We start from the raw sequence: 20,463 nt of genomic DNA on the forward strand, positions 1-20,463 counted from the left end.
GTTCAGTGTCTTTTGTATTAAGATGGAATAGAACAAGCTGTAGCTAGATTTGACGAGGCTCACAGGGGACTTCCAGCCTAAGTCAACATAAATCACTTTTGTAAGACATCTATTTTAATATTACAGGGGCAGTTTATTCTGAAAATTTAAAAGAAAATACTTATAAGTCAGGAAAACTGACCTTCAAAACTGGAAGACTAAGCCCTTCCTAAGACACGAAGTGAAGAAGTAATAATCCAGCAGGTGACAGGCTCAGTGGGACTTTGAAGATTTTTTTTTAAAGAAAACTAAGAATTCACACAAATATTTTAAATCCAATAATAGGATCTCACTATTCTTTATCAAGTTCCAAATTGCCCACACCAGACTCAGAAGGATAGTCAATTTGGACTTGCAATTTGGGGGTTTAACTTCAAATCTCTTGGCCTGACAGCTATGAAAGAGTCTTTCAGAGTAGATGCAGCTGTCATGGAAGACATCATGTTAAACACCAAAAGCTTTGATGAGTTTATATTTTTTCTTTCTATAAATTTTCCATTTAAGTTAATACTTAAACTCATTATTTTCTGCAAAATATTTCATTGCAACAGGAACTTGATCTCCCACACAGGTCTGTGTTTCAGGAAGGAAGGTGAAAACTTAGTAGCCCATAGCACTGAAGCATGACTAGGTCCTGAATCTCAGCTATTTCACATGGGGACATTGCCCATTTGGTTCTCGTTCATCCAGTCTGATAATCTCTGCCTTTCTGCTGGAGAACTGGGTCTACTCATAGTCAGTACAGTTGTGATGTCATTGGAATCATATGAATAATTTTTCTGTTGATTTTCTATGTAACTCAAGTTATTTCCCTCTATTTCTTTTGATTATCCATTATGCTAAATAAATATTTGTTTGCTTTTGTTAAATCCTCTATTAGTTTTCAAATATATATGAAGTATTGTCTCAGTGGTGGCACTATGAATTAAAATATATTCATCTTGGGGCTGGGGTTGTGGCTCAGTGGTAGAGCGCTTGTCTAGCACGTGCAAGGCCCTGGGTTCCATCCTCAGAACCACATAAAAATAAATAAATAAGTAAAAGGCATTGTATCCAACTACAATTGAAAAATAAAAATATTTAAAATATATATATTCATCTTTATAGCAATCTACTTCTGGCTACTAATGACTGAATTACAATAAAATATGGACACTTTCATGTAGTTAAACTCCATTTACTGCTTCCTCTTTCAGCTGCCAGTGCTATGTTTCTACATATCCAATAGATACAACAGTTCAGAAAAAAGACAAGATATATGAATATACACACAAATAGGTTAAATGTAATACCCTGAAAACGACAGCTGTAAGAATATTGGGGTAGATGTTAAAACATCAGACAAAGCAATGTTAAAATAAACAAATTTAGGGACAGAGAGGGATGTCTGCATAATCCTTTATATCTGTGAATACATTTTACCATTTCTATGCTTCTCATTCCTTCCTGAGAATTTAATCTACCATGTTCTATCATTTCCATTCAGCCTGAAGGACTTCAGTATTATATAAAGGAAAGTTCTAAATCAGCAGTATCCCTTCATTTTTATTCATATAGTGATGATTTTGTTTTCCCTTTATTTTAAGGGGTACTTTTTCTGAACTTACACCTAGAAAATTTTTTGACAAATTGTCACCTAGAATTTTGTATGTATTTTTCCACTACTGGTTGGCCTTCATTATTTTGGATGCAAATCTGTATTATCTTCAAAAATAGACTTATAAATCTCATTTAGAAATTAATAGACCTATAAATATCATGTATAAATTAAGCATCTATTTTTGAAGGAATACATAGCGACAAACTATGATATGCATTTAAAATATATTTTATCACTTAAAATTGTGATTTAAAAATTATTATGATTCTAGTATACAGATGAAGAAACAAGTCAAGATATTGCTTAACTTAAAGTCAGTTAAACCTAAAGATAATATTTAAACCTGAAAGTTTACCTTAGAAACCCTTATTATTATTTACTTTGGTAATTAGAATAAACTAAAAATCTAATGGCAGCAATTTTGTACTCAAGATTTCAACTTTAATTTTATTTAAAGATTCTCTTTTTTTTAAAAAAGGATTATACACTATAATCAAATGCCAGGATGCAATATTGGTTCAATATATGCAAATCAATAATGTAATTCACCACCTAAGTAGAGTTAAAGACAAGAATTGTGTGGTCATCTCAATAGATGTAGAAGAAGTCTTTGACAAAGTCCAGCATCCATTTATGCTAAAAATGATGGAGAAACTAGAGATGGAAGAGACTAACCTCAATATTATGAGGGAGACATATGATAAACACAAAGCCAACATCATACTGAACAGAGAAAAACTGAAAGCATTTCCTCCAAAAACAAGATAAGAATGTGCAATCTCATCACTCCTATGCAACATGGTTCTTGAAACTCTAGCTATAGCAATCACACAAGAAAAGGAAACTAAAAGGATACAAATAGGAAGAAAGGAAGTCAAATTATCTGTTTGCTGATGAAATCATCCTACATTTAGAAGATATATTAAAAAAAAAAGCTCTCCACCAGTCTTATAGAACTGATAAATGAGTTCAGCCAAGTAATAGGTAACAGCATTCATAAATCAATAGTTTTTCTATCCTTCAATAATGAATCTTCTGAGAAAGCAATCTGGAAAACTATTCATGATAACCTCAAGAAAAAAATACTTGGTAATTAATCTAACTGAGGATGTGGAGGACTCTACAATGAAAAACTATACAACACTGAAGATTGAAATCTAAGACTTTAGAAGAAGGAAAGACCTTCCATATGCTCAGATAGGCAGAATTAATGTTGTCAAAATGGCCATACTACCAAACCTGTTACAGGTGCAATGCATTCACCATCAAAACACCAACAACATTCTCCATAGAACTAGAAAAAAACTGTCCTAAGATTCATTTAGAAAAATAAGAGACCCAGAATAGCTAAAGCAATCCTGAGCAAGAGGATCGATGCTGGAGATATATCCCAGCACCTGCCCTCAAATTATACTACAGAATGATGGTAACCAAAACCGCATGGCACTGGAATCAAACAGCCATGCAGATCAAGGGAACAGAATAGAAGATATTGAGACAAACCCACATACTTACAGCCCTCTGATCCTTGCTAAAGATGCCAGAAATAAATGGAGGATAGGCAGCCTTTTTAACACATGGCGCTGGGCTCAGACGGCCTATTTGATTTTAAGCCCAACTGAAGGGGGGTGCAAAAGTCCGCTGTGCTCTGATAGAGAAACAGCTTGCAGCTGTGTGTACCTAGAGGCCACAGCAGGTGGCTGCTGAGATCTTAAGGCACACCATGCAGCCCACATTGGGACGGATGCACAATTGAGCATCCTGCCCAGGACAAGTGCAGCTCAGAGTGAGTATACTCGTGGCAGCAGGGCATATTGTCAGCCCTGCAGGCTGCACCTTAGGAGATTCAAGGTATTACTTGTGTCTAAACCATAGGCAAGTCCATACCCTGAAGGTTAGGCACCTCAACTGCCCAGTTCTTAGGGCACTGACAGCTCCAGCTATGAACTGTCCACTGTATCAGCCTGTGTGGACGGCGGTGGACACGGAGCCGAAGACAGGCACTGTGTGGCTTTATGCTGTACAGGACAAAGTGGCCAGTGAGCTGAGCCACACACTGGATGATGAGTGCAAATGATACACCCCCTTGGTGACATGTACTGACAGCTGTGCTGTATATTGGGGTCAAGTTCTGTGGCAAGATCTCTGGGAGCTAGGCCACTGGAACAGGTGATTTTAGGGCATGTTACTGGTCACATCCTCTGACTAGCCCAGGGAATGGTGAAGCAGATGCTCCCACTGACCTGTGGCTTGATCACAGTACTGCCTACAACATGCAAATATGAAAACCATGCGAGACATGGTCAAACCACGTGCCATGTGGAGTGACCTGGTGGATACCCACCAGCCTGTGTGGCTTGTGCTCAGGGGGTATCCTCATCCTCGACGCCTTGGAGCCACAGCCAGCCAGGTAATGTGTGGATGTAGCTCTTTAGCATGATGTCAGGTTGACGATGTTGTCCCATTCCTGATGTTAAAGTGTTGTGTTTGCCTCAACGGCAGTTGAAACAACCACAAGCTTGCAGTTTGCCTGGCCTCATGGCCAAGTGTAGCGAGTGCTACCATCTGCATGCCAACAGTGCTGATGGCTTTGTGTGGCCAGCTCATCACAATAGTGATCAAAGCGCCCATCTCATAGGTCAGGGGGTACAGTGAGGGGCAACTCAGTTACAGATTTGATGGAAGCTGCATGTCCCAGACCCCCACAGGCTGCAGGCACTGTAGAGATAATAGCCTGCTTCAGCATGGACTTGGGACTGCAGTCAACCCACCTTCTATGAAGGGGTGGGCACAGGGTCTGTGGGCAGTTGTGATAGCTCTGAAGGAGTGTCCCTGATGAGGGGGATGAGCTCCTGTGGAGGCATTGCTGCAGCGCACAGTGGCCCTAGTACTGGTCCAGGTTACCACAAAGGTTGTACCTAAGCCTGGGTTTGGGAAGCAAGGGGTTGGTCTCTTGCCTGCTCCCAAAGAACTGAATGGGGGGAAGCTGTGGAGTGGACACAGCCCTGGGCAGTAAAGGCACCCCCTCCACTAGGCAGCACTAACTCCATGGAGCAAAGGTATGTAATATGATCTCTTTATGACACCATGGGTGACCAGCGAATGGTCCCCACCCTCGTGAATGTGACTTGGCCAGATCCCCTAGATGGGACCAGATTTTAAAGGATGCATTTGTTCTTTCCCTTTGGCCCATTATGAGTTCCTGCTTCCCGTGCACACAAACCTGCTAAAGTTCAAGACCAAAGGGCAGGAGTGTGGCATCACTGCCAGGGAAGCCACCACAGGTGGCCACTGTGCTTTCCCAACACTCAAATCTTGCAAGCATGGCTTTGTCCTTTGGTTCATAGGTGTGTCCCCGTCAACACATTGTGAACTGGACACATGTCTACGCCAGAGTGAGAGACTCCTCTGCTTGCTGAGGATGTGCCAAGTGCCCCTGACTTCTGCCTGACTACCCTGGCAAGTCCAGACTGTGCCCCTGAACAGCTTAGGACTGCAGTCAACCCACCTTCTATGAAGGGCTGGGCACAGGGTCTGTGGGCTGGGAAGGGCTTTCATTGCCACCTCAATATGGGAGGAAACTGGTGTTGGTTTTGTAATCCTAGGTGGTGAGCTGGGTCTGTCTTCTGATTGTGTGTTAGCAATATACATGTTGTTGTATGTTGTACTACTCTTGTGGCCAATGGTTGCAGGGCTTTGCCATCCTTACCTTGGGTTCATGGTGAAAGACTCCAACCACGTGGACTGTATGGCAAGGAACCCTAAAGTGGTAGATTGTAGGGCAGGCCCAAGATGGCGATAGTCAGGCCCTCTCACTGAGCCTTCTGGTGAATTGTGTTGGTAGTCAAGGTCATGAGTACCCTGATTCAGCATATGTACTCAAGGTCATAGACATTTGCTGTGAGCATGAGCTCGCGACGCACCCTGTTGACACCATGCTTCTTTGTCTGGCCTGCCTATCAAAAAAGCCTATGTAAAGACTCAGGGCCCAGGGCCTTCTGCAGCCTTGGAATGAAGCACGTCTACTATCCCAACTGTGCCTAGCTTCTTTCTTCACCAGCCAGAATCCCAGATCTGTTTCCCAAGGTCTGAGCCCAGAAGGACACCAAGCAATTGCTTCAGATGTTTCTAACTTACGTAAAGGCCCAGGGCTTTCTGAAGTATGTCCACCTTTTTGTGAGTAAAATTTGAAATCATCATTGTGAAATTCGTGTTTCTTGACTTCTCCTTTTTTGTAATTGCTTCAGAGGATAAGCTGAGAGGAACTCGTGGGGAGAAGACTGGTGTATATAATTCTGACCAATAGGCGTACAATAAATTTTTTATTTTAGCATCAACACCCATACTTGGAGAGGGAAATGGTGCTAAATGTAGCTAACAGAAGTCATCTATCTAAACAGTGGTCTACACAGATGTTAGAACTTAAAAAAAAAAAAAAGAGATCCCAGAGATTGGCTGCTGTGAGGAGTTGCCAGAATTCCTGGGATGGGTAGGCAAGAAAGGAGGAGTTGTGATCAGGAGCTGGGTGTGTAGGAGGCTGGTGCACATGCAGCACTTTGGCCTCCTGAGGGCCCCATGTGGCTGCTGCCGAGAGCCCTTCTGAGCGTGATGGACAGGCCTTGCTGGAATTCAGAATATGCCAGAGCTGGCACTGTCTTTGACAATTGTAGAGGCTTCTAAAAGAAACAGAAGTATCAGTTGAACTTTTCTTTTCCGTCTTCCAATCTCCCGATGATGCCTGCCCCTGGTAGGAATTAGCAGAATCCAGAGGGCAACAAATTTGGGAAACCCAGTTTACAGAAATCCATCTCCAGAATGAAAGACAGGAATGCAGAAAGGTGGGTTCAGTCAGAGCTATGGAAATGATATTGCTCACTATTAAAAATTAAACTGAACATAAAATATTTTTTTGCAAATTTAGTACACATTCAAACAATGAAACTTAACCTTGCATCACACTGGTAACATTACAGTGGAGAGTGGATTTCTAGAGACCTTATTGAGTATCTGACTCAAGTGGGTGAATTTAAGGCAGAAACATCCCTTCTTGGTATGACTGATTATAGTAATATTTGTGTTAATATTTTGAGAACTTATATTCTCATGTAAATCAAATGTCAGATAATGTCAGCAATCAAATTTTCATGATACCAGGATCGTAAAAAGCTACAGCTAATGGGTGGCAAAACAAATGAAAATTCAGACCATCTTGTTCTGAAGAGAATATAGAGGAACAAAGGTAGAATTTCACATTTAAGAAATAGATTCTCCCTTAGTAAAATGAAGTAATAACAGTGGAACCAGAAAGTGAGCTGGACACTTTGGGTCAGTTAATTAAATTTTCTGAGCAGGATCTGGCTCGCTTTCAGTATGTGGATGGTGTCAGTTCATCAACCCTCATGAGGAAAGTTACAGGAGACAACCAAAAAATACTGTTGATGCTAGCTGTAATTATTATTACTAATACTTTATTCAGCTGAAGCCACAGGATGACTGGAGTCCTCAAAGGAAAGATCTCAGGTGGCTCCCTTAAGGGTACAACCATAATCTCCATCAAGGACAAGTGAGACATTCAGCTGCTCAGGGTTGGGGAATATCACAAAAGGTCAATATCAGTGCAGGAGAGTGGGATAAACCTGAAGGGCGTCAGTCAAGTGGGCATGATCCAGAATGTGCCCATGGAACAATGCCCATTGGGACAGGTTGGTATTGACCACAGGTTTGTTGTACTCATTTTAAAGTCATTCTTAATATGGTTACTAATTGGTTTTATATCCAAAATGAATGCATACGAAGTACCAAAGGTACCCATCAAATTTTACCCATTTTCTCAGAATGCTGCTTTAAAGATGAGTCATAGGAAATGCTTTAAAGTATTTAATTTTTTTGTGTATCCGTTTTTTAATTTTGCAACAGTAGTATGTGTGATTTCAGTAATACACAAACAAACTATCCACTTGAAAAACTACATGTAATTGTAAAAATAAAGAAATGGAGGGGAAATCTTGTGGAGTCAAATTTAAAAATCATTCATATTTTTCAAATCTATACTTTCTCCATATACTAAAATGGTCTAGCATCAATGAGTATATATAGTTCCAAGGTTTTCTCCTCTACTTTCATTCCCTGATTAAGGAAATCAGGACTCCTTGAAAAAAATGATTAATTCCAGACTTCAGACAGGAAAGATGTATGAGAAGTAGAAAAAAGATATGGTAGGAAATACACAAAGGTGTCCACAGCATGGATCTCAGCAATGTGTGATGTTGTTGTTGTTGTTATTTCCTTTTTGTTTTTCCACTGCAGGACACACACATACACCCACCCCCACACACACACACGGTCTTGGGGCTCCATGTCTGTAAAAAGCTTTGAATTCTCTTAGCTACCTAAATTGTTCTCACTCTAATACTTCAAGTTATATGACCGTAGCCAAGTTACTTAGCCCTTTTAAAACTCATTTCACTCATTTATAGGCAAACAATAATGTTGATCCTATAGACTTATCATTTGGACTCATTTAAAGTCTGTATGTAAGTCACTTAGCATAGGGCCAGGATGGTATAATAAATAATTAGTAAGTTTCACCATTACTGTTATCACTACTATCATCATTAGTTTTCATAACTCTCCTCTCAAGAAATTATCATAATGAATTGCCAGTATTTCCGATCTCTTACAGGTTACTGTGAATTCTGTAGAGGCAGAAACGATGGCTATTTTGTTTCCTATGTTTTCAACACTTAAAAAAAAAATGTATGTTCATAGGATAGGGGCTGGAGCTCAGAGGTACAGCACTTTTCCAGAATGCATGGTTCCGAGGTCCTGAATTCAATCCCTAGTACCATGGGTGGGGAGAGACGGTAAAAGTATGTTTATTTATTTTCGCAAATTCCACAATGAGCTCTTTTATAAGATTATCTGCATCCTGTATATTTCCTAAGAATATTTCATTAGGATTAAAGATACTTTTTCAACATGATTGCTCAATACATGCTTGCTGAAGCACAAATAAGAGTGAGATCACTGATAGAACTTGCACAGGTTTCCTGTAACTCGTCAAATGCAGCATTCGCTTTCACCCGGATCCATGCTGGGTAACAGTGGGGTTTAAACTTTATCGAGCTTCTTGTTGGCCAGGTGCACAGCTCTACATTCAGGAGGTAAAGGCCAGCTCCTGGCTGTCACAGCTCAGTGGCAGGCACAGCGAGGGAGGCATCTTCTGTGTTCCTGAAGACAGGGAGGCCAAGAAGCAGCAGCATGGGAAGAATGTCATGGTTTCTTCTTCTCCTGGGGGTCCTGGCCGCATATTGCATCTACACGCCGCTCCCAGAGAATATTGAGGAGCCGATGCTGACCAACACACCTCTGAAAGCTCTTGCACATTTGGTAAGTCTGCAATTTTTTGAATTTCAGATGGGCATGTGCCGCCATTTGATCCAAAGAAGTTCGTTTTCCAAGATTCTCTTCTTTCGATTGAGTGATTTATTCACCTTTTAAAATTAAGTACTCTGACTTTTGATTGTTCATTCCTTAGAAACATAGCTTGTTCGTTTGCTGCTTGCTATTTTATATATTGCAATCACATTCACAAATATCAAGAACAGTGAGTGAGGGCCATTTGGGTAGGCATACTGAAAAGATGATTTACGTTTAGTAGCATTAATGTCACAATGCTAGCCGTCTTTTGAACTGCTCATCTCCCGTGTGGGCTAGTATTTAAATCTAATAAGGAAACCAGAGACCGACCGTCTGCCTGTGTAGCCGCTATCCTGACAGACATCCTGGCATTCTCCTTCAGGATTCAGTGGATAGAACGAGGGCATGTACACAACTTCTCAAGGAATCCCTGCACAGGCAGCCTTGTGGGCACATGCCCAGGGTGGCCACAATGGACATAATGTGCAGAAATGGAAGGGGTGTCCCCGCTGCATCATGAGAACTGCCTGCTTGCCAGAGCAGCCCGGTGTCCCCAGACAAGGAAGGTAGAGCCCTCTCCTGCACCCTGGGTGGGTCTGCCCATATTTTTTCATTTGTCTTCCCTTTATTTTTAAAGTTCTATTTTCAGAACATTTTGCTTCCCACTTGTTCAACAACTGAAATCTGTTAGGCAAACAAGGTTTAGTGTGGGAGAGAAAATAATAAATTAAAATCAAATAAATGAATGATTTCAGGTCCTAGGAACTGACTTAAAAGAGAGAAGTCGGTGGGGAAAAGAGCAATAAGGGCGGATGTGAGGAGCAGGGCTCCTGTGTTTGGGATCAGCAAAGCCCATTCTGAAGAGGAGATGCCTCTTAGGGACTATGGGATGACATGAAGCCGGCAGCCTGAGCACTAAGGAGAATTCTCGAGCAGAGACACCAAGCACAGCCCATCGGCAAGTCCCAGAAGTCACTTAAAACATTTGGGTATAATGGGAAAGGCTGCAATCTAATTTGAAGAGTCATGGTGTCATGCCAGGCAGAGCAGCGTGGCTAATGGTAGTAAGAGGTGATTTAATTCTACATGTAATGTATAGCTGGCCAAGTTTCAAGAAGGGGACAATTCCTTCCTAATATTTGCTCTCTTACAATTCATCTGTTCTTTTTCCTGATTAGTTTGGCTGGCTTCCCTCAAATGCTTGACAATCTTTGCATATGTATTCACATATTTTATTAAAGAATTGTGTTATAAATAAAAAATAAAACTGCGGGATTTAGAATATTAGTTAAGTAAGTAGACCCAGATTGCACAACTAGTTGTGCAATCTAGGGCTACTTCCTTAACTTCTCTGGGTTCATTTCCTCATCTTTCAGTGATATGATAATATTCCCTGCCCCATGCAGGCAAGCTGTCATATTACTGAGATTAAAGTGAAATGGAAAAGAACCAAAGTGAAGCTATTTGGTTCTGACCTGTCTCCATTGTACGCTTGCTTACAATGTTCTCTTTCCAGCCTCCTGACAGCTGTATCCACATCGACAGTACAGTAGGACCTTCCCGCATCCCTGACTGTGGCCCTAACATATAATACAATGACTCTGAAATGTACAATTAAAACAATTCTCTCATGTAATTGAAATATCTGTCTCAACAGGGTCTTTCTGACCTACATGTGCCTCAATCCTTCTTGTGGGCCTTGCCTTTATGAACTCTGTACTTCCAAAATTCAGGTGTTGGAGTTCTTTGAGGTGCTAGCCTGCTCTTCAAAGAACCCTTTGCCCCCTTTCAACTTGGTGCCGTGGTTGGTAGTTCTCACGCACTCCATAACAAAAGCACATAGAGCGCTTGGAGCAGTGTCTTATTCTCAGGTAGAGGGGCAGGCTGCAGGCAGGCTGGCTGGCCTCCTGGCCTCTCCTTCCTCCTGTCCATTCTTTCCCTCCCGACCTGCCCCCACCCCTGTGCATCAAGCCTAATAGGCCCCACATTGTCCAGCTACATAGCACCTCTGCTGGAGTCGTTTTTCCTTTTTAACTTTTTTTTTTTTTAGTTAAATTCTTATGGGAGATGGTCTTTCTTTCAAAAGTCGGTTAAAATCCTGCCTCCTGGGTGAAACCTCCTTCCACCAGTGCTCTCAGCCAGCTGTTCTGCCCATGCACAGCTCGGCCATGGCGTGGTCAGGGCTTTGCAAGTCTCCTTACCTGGCTTTTGCACTGACCTGTGAGGTTCCTGAGAGAGGGTTCCTCTGTCTGGTCCATCTCTGGAGCCCTGAAGCTTCGATCCGATCTCACTTTATGGAAAGAGGACTAACTGGATGCTTTTCCTCCTTTTGACGACCACTGTAGGCCAGCCTTGGCACCTCTGTTTCTTCTGAAGGGACAAAGGAGATTCTAGTGTGAGGATTTGGCTCCTTTCATTGGAGCTAATTAAGGATCAATGCAGACTGATGTGTTCAGAGATCTCTTTAGCCTTTGGAACTTGAATTGCAAAGATGTGTGTGAATTTCATTTTCAGGCTACATTTCTGGGACTTGGCCGTTATTTTGATTTCTTCATGCTCATGATGATATTTCCAGAAGTCCCACCAACTTCAGATAAAAATGTCATTGTGACTGACACAAAATTCAACAACACTCCTGTCCGTGTGTATGTGCCCAGGAGGAAGTCAGACACCCTGAGAAGGAGTGTGTTTTACATACACGGAGGGGGCTGGAGCTTGGGAAGTGCTGGTAAGTGATACAGTCCCTACCCAGGGCCTTCTGTGGGGGATGCTGCTATCTCTCCCGAACTCTCTTGCTTTGACCTCCTGGAAAAGTTTTGCTCTTCCTTAAAGCTTCAAATCCCCCTTTCCCATGAATGTCTTTCTTCATCCACCCAGGTACAGTTGTGAGGCATAAGCTCTCCTCCCTGCTGAGAAGACTTTAAGAATCATACTTTGCTGCTTCTGTCATTCTCCAAGTGGTATTGTAGGGCCATCTCAAGGGTTAATTCGTTTATTCTCATATTTACAATTCTAAGAAGGCATCCTTGAACAGACAAAAATTCTTCATGGAGCTTATATTCAACTGTGTAATCAGTTGATATGTTAATAATTCAGGCTATCATAGGCCAGACACATCAAGATTGTGTGCAAAGATTACACATCTCTTGAATATAGATTTACAGTAAAAAAAACATGAAATATATTTAGAAGTGAAAGCATTTTAGAGATAAAAGTCACAGTCTTGTGACTGAGAAAGTCACTCAACCCACTTAGTCCCAGAGTACTTGATAGTCACCTGTTTACCCACCAGTGAATACAGATCCACGGGAGGAGTGGAGGCTGGACAGGGTCCAGGTCAAGAACTCTGAGCTCCAGAGAGGAAGAACATGTGGGTCCAAATGAGAATTGCTAACCAGCTCGACCTCAGGCACAGTTGGTCAACCCCTGTGGGGGGTTAGGAGAGCAGAGGAGGGAGAGAGAACCCACAATGGGAAGACTGTCCTGTGTCTACCAGGAGCCCGGAAGGGTGGGCACAGAACCCTGGGGACACTTTGGCAGTGTGAGGGTGGTTCTGAGGGGTAGCACAGCCTTGCATCTGTTCCCTGTTGCTCTAGAAGGTAGCCCCTGGACAAGTCCCAGAAAGGAAAACAAACCCAGGGGCTTTGTCAACATAAAACCCTTTCTTTACCTGTCCATTCTTATATCCTGCTCTTATTCCTTTTATTTCAGCTTTCATAAGCTATGACCTGCTGTCAAGAAGGACAGCAGACAGATTGGATGCTGTCGTCGTATCGACCAAGTAAGAGCTGGGCTGTTCTGTTCAGGGCTGATGTGCCCAGGGCAAGCCTCTCTGGACCACATGGTCTGGCCAGGCTGAGGCTCCTAGGGGACACTGAGCAGGCAATTAAGAGCAAAGGAGGGACCTACTCTGATTAGCACTGGGGAAAAGGTGTGTGTGTGTGTGGGAGGGGGTTGTTGGGCAGAAAGTAAAGAGTTTTTTTCACAAAAGTTCAAACTGTATAATCTACAGACATAATGATTGGACTGGATTACCTTTCAATTTTAGGTCATAATCTTTAAGAATGAGTGTCCCAAAGTCAGATGATGTCTTTAAAGTACATCCTAATGGTTCCTTCCTCAGAGGGTCACTGTGAACACTAAGAGATAACATCCCTGAACCGGACTCAGCCTGTGTCCAGCACCGGAGGAGGCTAAAACATTACATTTATTCTCAAATTGAAAAATAAAGTCAGTTCGTGTGAAATACCATGCTAGAACAACAATCCATGTTTGAAAACAATGTTTGCAGCCAGTAGACTCATGCCAGAGCCCTATATAGCTATTTAAAATCAGAAAATGAAGGAAAAGTTAAGAAATAGCATTCATGATCATTTGTCAAGTTAAATCATATTATTAAACAGTGGCAACACAGAGATGCACAATTTCATTTGTAAGTGATCACTAATAACATCTTTTAAAAAAGAAATTAGGAAATCCAAGCCAATACTGGTTTATATTTCAACTTTGCCTTTAAAGATGGTTTTCTTAAGGATGGCAAGTCCAGAGACAAGCTATGCCTATGTCTGCTTCATTGAGATAACTAATAAACCACAAAAATTTAAAAGATCTTACATTTTATGCAAATTAATGCCTTGCCTTTGAATATACTCTTATATTAAAGGTAAATGGCAACTCTCACTCCAAAAAGATGGATAATTTGGGTTCTATTAAAATGGCCATATGGGGGCTAGGGCTGGGGCTCAGTGGCAGAGCGCTTCCCCTGGCATGTGTGAGGCACTAGGTTTGATTCTCAGCACCACATATAAATAAATAAAATAAAGGTCTATCAAAAATTACAAAAATATTTTTTAAAATGGCCAATAAGCACAGGAAAATATGTTACACATCAGTAGTCACTAAGGAAAAGCAAATCAAAACAAACCAGGATATAGCACTTCGAGTTGGATGGTTATAACAAAAAAGCAGACAATAACTAGTATTGCTGAAACCTCTCTACTAGTGGGGATGCACATAGGCAGTTTAGGAAATAGTTTGGGTGTTCTTAAAAATGTAAACCACAACCCCTTGCCCAGCACCTCCAATAGTAAATCTATACACAAGGAAATGAAAACGCTGTAGAAAACTTTTATGTTCAGAGTAGCAGCATCGAACCTCCACCCCTGTGGAAATATTCAATGACCATCAGCTGGCGTATGGATAAATAAGATGCATTATATCATACAGTGGAATGTGACTTGTCACCACACAGACATGCTATGCCATGGACACATCTTGAAAATGTTATACAAAGTAGAAGAACCAGGCACAAAAGCCATGTATTGGGTCCATTATAATGAAATTTCCAGAATAGATAAATCTTTGGAAACAGAAAGCAGATTAATGATTGCCCAGGAATGGAGCTGAGGAGTCAGGGAAAATGAGAAATGACTACCAGTGAGTGCAGGTTGGTTTCTTTTCTTTTCTTTCTTTCTGTTAGTGACTAAAATGTCTAAAATTGACTGTGGTAATGGTTCACATCTCTTTCTGTATACTAAAAACCATTGAATTACACAATTTAAATAGGTAATTTCATGGTGAATTTAGAATTATAACTCAAAATGATTATATTAAAAGTTAAGAACTTATGCTACTTAAAAGACATTAACACAAGTCTTGAAGTGTCTTTGTATTTACATATGGTACATACATAAATGCTAAAATACATATATATATATATATATATATATATATATATATATTCTTATCTAAAATACATAAATACTATGGGGAGTACTGGGGAAATGAAATTGACCAAATTATGTGCATGTGCCAATATGTCAATGAATCCTATTATTATGTATAATTATAGAGCAACAAAAATTTAATTTAAAAACTGAATATTTTAAGTACCATATACATATCCAGAGTGAATATTAAGTACATGGCATTAAATTGTACTTCACTTAACTCTAGATAACAACTGTCATTGTGCAATGTAACTGTTAGTCACCTATATATTCACATAACAGTGAACAGCTTTGGTATTTCTTTCCCTTTGACTAAAATATAGTTTTATTTCAAATAAGTTTAAAAAACCAAAAAATATAAATACCCGACTTTAAAAGACAGCTTACTGGAAAGGATATCCAAACCATCAATAAACAAATGAATAGTTAGTATATATCAGGGAAACATCAGTGAAATTCATTAGGTGGGACCTTCATCCCTGATGTTAGCACTAACCAGAGGGTGGCAAGGACATGCATTAGCAGGCTCTGTCATGATCACCTGGTACATTCCTGAGCAAAACCCTTTGACAATATAGAATAAGACTAAATATATATTAAAACTCCATAGCTGTCAATAATGCAGGTAGGTGTCACCAAAAAACATGTACTAGAATATTCAGAACACACTGTTTGTGAGAAGTCCAACTTCAAAGAAACGTAAATCCTCAGAACCTTTTAAAAAATACTTATACTTTGTAAAATACTTTTTATCTACTTATCATCTATTTATTTGTGGCAAGAAGTCCAAACAGGACACCTAAGAGTAAGCTTTTCTGTGCACAATACACTACTGTTGACCACAGGTACATGTTGTGCACTGAGCCCCAGAACTTCTCATTTTGATTGACTGAATCCACTGAAGAGTAACACCTGTTCCTTCCTCTCTACAGCGGCTGGCAAGCAGTGTTAGATTCTTTTACTTTATGAGTTTGGTCTTTTCAGATGCTGTGCGCTAGTGGAATCACGCCGCATTGGCCCATCGGTGGCCAGCCTATCACATGCTACTGTAAAAATGAGCTGTGATCTCTCCACACAGTGCAGCACTGTGCAGGGAGAGGGAAACACCCAGCGGTGCAGAGAAGGCTCAAAGGAACGCCCACCCAGGAAACTCAGGGCTCCCGTGCACGTGCTGAAGGTGTGCCTTTACATCAAGGGCAAGAACAGAACTATCAACCCATGCCCTAGTGTGGGTACTTGTTGAAGGGAAGAAACGGAAGGTGTGGGTGCTGGCAGGGTCCTGCTCCATGGCCTGAGTGCTGGCTAGGTGGCTGTTGTACCCTTTTGTGCACTTTGGGCACATATGTTACACTTTTATAAATTTTAAAAAGTGACATGAAAACCACATTTTCTCTGCACAGCTACAGATTAGCACCTAAGTTTCACTTCCCAGTCCAATTTGAAAACGTATATGATGCCATAAAGTGGTTCCTGCGCAAAAATATTCTTGAAGAGTATGGCGTGGACCCTGGGAGGATCGCTGTGTCTGGAGATAGTGCAGGGGGGAATTTGGCTGCCACAGTGGCACAACAGGTTTGGCATGGCCATTTCCGTGTTTTTAATTTTTATTTTCTTAAATCATCTGCTTATAAACAGAATGAATACACATATTAAAATATGAATGTAAATGGAAAGGCAGCAATCTTGGGAAATATTAAAGAAATAATTGAAAAAAAAAAGCCTCAAACATCACTATACCAATTTATACTCCTGTCACAGTATTTTCTTGCTTAATGAAGTGACAGATAATCCCTTGATTGAAATTTTATCTGCATCAGTAAAGTATTATACTAGTTAGATGAATGAGATAATGTATCATTCGTGCAGAAGTGATCTGGCAAACCTTTTAGAGATCCCACTGTATTCAGTGATCTTCAGGGGAGTCTTCCCCTGTTGCTGGAGTAATCACACCAGTTTTAGAAATTCATCAGCACACTCAGAGGTTCCTGTGAGATTTACAAAGCAGAAATATGAAAATGACAAGGGATTTCTTTGCATACATGATAAGATATATTTGTCCTTTATTGAATAATGGTAGTACAGTAATAATAGTAAATAGCATTTTAATCCCACACTATATATAGAAAGGACTCCATTTTTATAGCAAAGGGAACATACTGCTATTGATTGTTTAAAATCTGAACTATTTTTCAATGCAGTGGTGAGAAGAAGTAGAGTCTACCTATCCATTACATCTGTACTAGTTTAGATTTTATTAGCTGACGTTTAATTATAAACTATGAACTTAAAGTAATACAACAACATTGCTGTTATTCTTGTTGTTAGATTTATATAAGTGTCTCAGCTTCTAGAGTCCATTGAATGACATTTTCAGAAGGAGAGAATCTGCATTTGGGATTTGAAATAACCACAATATAAAACAAATACTTGACACTGTAGATTTCTAATCAACTGCGGGTTGTGTAATGTGGTAGAAAAAGTACTTTATTAGACATGAGGAGATGTGAACTTTCTTGAGATGCAGTAATTTCCACATGTCATCTTGACTGGGTCGTTTAATCTCTCTAAACATCCATTTCTCACTTATAAAGAAAAATGAACTTTTAAAACTTCAGAGAGTTGTTTTGAAAACCACGTACATAAGTTTATATTAAAAATATTTGGCAACCTGTGATGATATTTACAAATGGTCTCCAAAATGTCTAAATAGGTATTTAGTGAAAATGTAAATACATAACCACAATCTGCAAAATACTTGATTACATCCAATAGCTGTATTTTATAGAGAAGTTTAAATATATATTTTATAGCATAAAATGAATTTTAAAAACATATAAAAGTACATTTTAAAGTGTACTTTTAATTTCAAAAAATAAAACATCTTGTAAAAGTCTTTTTATGGATCACTTTTCTGGCACAGTCTGGTCTCTGTACCTTCCTCTCTTCAGACCACTGATCTTTACGAACATGAGCGCATCAGCTTGAAATAGAAAATGGGCACCAATAAAACAGCACCTGTCCAAATCTCCCAAACCAGCCTGTCACAGCAGCATCACAGCCAAGTCCTTATTAAGTGATTCTTTCTCTCCATGGCACAACCAGTTGACATACTAGTATATTTTAATAAACTTTTACATTAACAGACAGGAAATGAGGTAGGACTTGCAGAGTTCTTCCGGTGGTCCCTCTTGGTAGAAAGGCAGGACATTAAGCTGCCAATTCTTGATCAAATCCCTTTGCCTTATCTGTGAGGAGGACAGGATGGGTGTTTTCCACACGTTAAAAACATGCTTTAATTCAGGATCATCTAGTTCTAGAAGCCCATTTTAAATATTTGAAATCTGTTGAGATGGTATATTCCAGTCATTACTTTGTTGGAGGCTTTTCATTTACATGTAGCCTATATTTTTACAGTTGTTTTTGATTCTTTCAAATGAAAATAATGGGTGTTATCAATCTTAATTCCTCCTTAGCTCTTGGATGACCCAGATATCAAGATCAGACTCAAGATCCAGTGTCTAATTTACCCTGCCCTGCAAACTCTGGATGTGGAAACGCCATCCTATCAGGACAACGCACACATGCCAGCTCTGCCCAAGTCTCTCATCATCTGGTTCTATAGCAATTACATCACCAGTGACAGTGCCCTGAGGAAGGCCATGAAACATAACCAGCACGTGCTGGTGGAGGCGGCCCCCCTCTTCAAGCTGGTCAACTGGAGCTCCTTGCTCCCCGAGAGGTTCCTCAAGGGACACGTGTATAAGGCTCCAACCTTCGGTAGATCTGAGTTAGCCAGAAAGCATCCTGGATTCCTGGATGTGAGGGTCGCGCCTCTGCTGGCAGCAGACAGCAAGCTGCGGGACTTACCGCAGACCTACCTGGTCACCTGTCAGTATGACGTCCTGCGGGACGATGGGCTCATGTATGTGCGCCGCCTGCGGGACGCCGGGGTTCCTGTGACCCACAACCACGTGGAGGACGGCCTCCACGGAATCCTGTCCTTCCCCGTGTTCAAGATTTACTATAGGCTGATGGATGAGTACATCCGGTGGCTGGATGAAAATCTATAGTAAAACATGGAGAGGTGGTTTTAAAAGGAAACCAAATCTCAAAATCTCAGAAAATCTTCAGCGGGTGGACTTGGCCTTTCTTGGAGTGGTCTATTTCAAGTTCACATGTAGTATGCTTCTTACTGTGATGGATGGGCTATGATTTTCTTCCTTTCTTTTAGAGGTTTCACTCCATTTTTCCACATTGTCTAGTGCTATTTCTGGCATTTTCCCTCCTACATTGTTAATCTTACTTTTTGAATATCTTGCTTTATTACTTACTGTCATCTGGTGTGTGTGTTTTGGCTTCTATTCACAAGTACAGGAAGATAATAAAAGGAAACATTGCCATTGGGAGAAAGGTCAAGATTTTAATCAAAGGATATTTGTGGTTTGAAGCACCTCAAGTGAGGTGCCCCTTTTCTCAGAGCGGAGCCACTTATTACCCCTACCAACTGCTCTCCTCTGAAGCACCTCTAGAATCCAGCCAGCAAGTGTCACACTGCTCAGTGCTGATAATCATGGCAGTACTCTGAGGAATCAGCTGCTTTGTATTTGGGGAAAGGTAGAGAAATTGGAGTCCCCTAGAGACTGAAGAGGTCTTCAGAATGGACAGTGACTTAGTCATAGACAAATAATACACTATGCAAGTAGCCGACCAGGAATAGAAAAACTACAGAAAAAAAATCAATCTGTGAAAAGCCCATCCTGACATTACAAAGAGGAAGGCAGGACAAAATGGATTACCTCAAGCCTGAGTAGAATTATTGGCAGTGACTGTGAGCTATGTAATGCATCCAAATTAGGAGGAAGCACAGTCACAGGTGTTGGGGGGTGGTGCAAGGAGCTCCTTGCAGGCACAGACCCCAGACTTTTCTCTGTGTACTTTACCATCCTCACTGCAGGCTCTTGTGTTTATACTTACAATTATTATACTTCTGAGTACGACTTGAATAGTCTAGGCAGAGAGGGGCTAAAACCATAGGGGTACCTTTGAGGCCACTCCAATTTATCAGGAAAATGGCAGCGACCTTAGAAACTGCAAACAATAGATTCCTTATATTTTATTTCCCAGGACAGTGCCACAAGAAATTTGGCCAAGCCAAAGTTTTGTAATTGGGAAAATTACCTTTTATTATGTGAAGAAATAAAATAAGAAGAAGTAATTCGTAGAATATGCCACATAGATCAATAGCAATAACTTATTAAATAGCTATTGTGGAATAATTATTTTCTGAATAAGTGGATAAGGTCATATTTAACAGGAAATGCAATGAATAAAGAAATAAGTGGAATAATTATTTTCTGAATAAGTGGATAAGGTCATATTTAACAGGAATTGCAATGAATAAGGATATAAGTTGGGTGTGTGGTTCCAAATTTCTATACTGACTATAAAATGGTTCATTGTTTTGAAATAAACTCATGAATTAATCCATGTCTGGAACTTGACCTCTTTGCATCTCCTCCCTCCTTCTTTTTTTTTATTATTACTTGTTCAAAACATTACATAGTTCTTGACATATCATATTTCATACATTTGATTCAAGTGGGTTATGAACTCCCATTTTTACCCCGTATACATATTGCAGAATCACATCAGTTACACATCCATTGATTTACATAT

The 20,463-nt window shown here is 40.4% G+C and overlaps 1 protein-coding gene across 1 annotated transcript; it reads left to right on the forward strand.

The window, feature by feature from the left end:
• Positions 1-8,716: 8,716 nt before the first annotated feature.
• Positions 8,717-20,223, forward strand: Aadac (arylacetamide deacetylase). Its single transcript, XM_046431862.2, has 5 exons — positions 8,717-9,028; positions 11,573-11,786; positions 12,770-12,839; positions 16,188-16,359; positions 18,261-20,223. Exons 1-5 carry the CDS (start codon positions 8,900-8,902, stop codon positions 18,855-18,857), a joined length of 1,182 nt encoding a protein of 393 aa, XP_046287818.1. The 5' UTR covers positions 8,717-8,899; the 3' UTR covers positions 18,858-20,223.
• The last annotated feature ends 240 nt before the right edge of the window (positions 20,224-20,463 follow it).

This window comes from Marmota monax, unplaced genomic scaffold (assembly GCF_021218885.2).
Source record: "Marmota monax isolate L192 unplaced genomic scaffold, Marmota_monax_Labrador192_F-V1.1 WCK01_AAM20220418_F8-fsc00022, whole genome shotgun sequence".
NCBI classification, from domain to species: Eukaryota; Metazoa; Chordata; class Mammalia; order Rodentia; family Sciuridae; genus Marmota; species Marmota monax.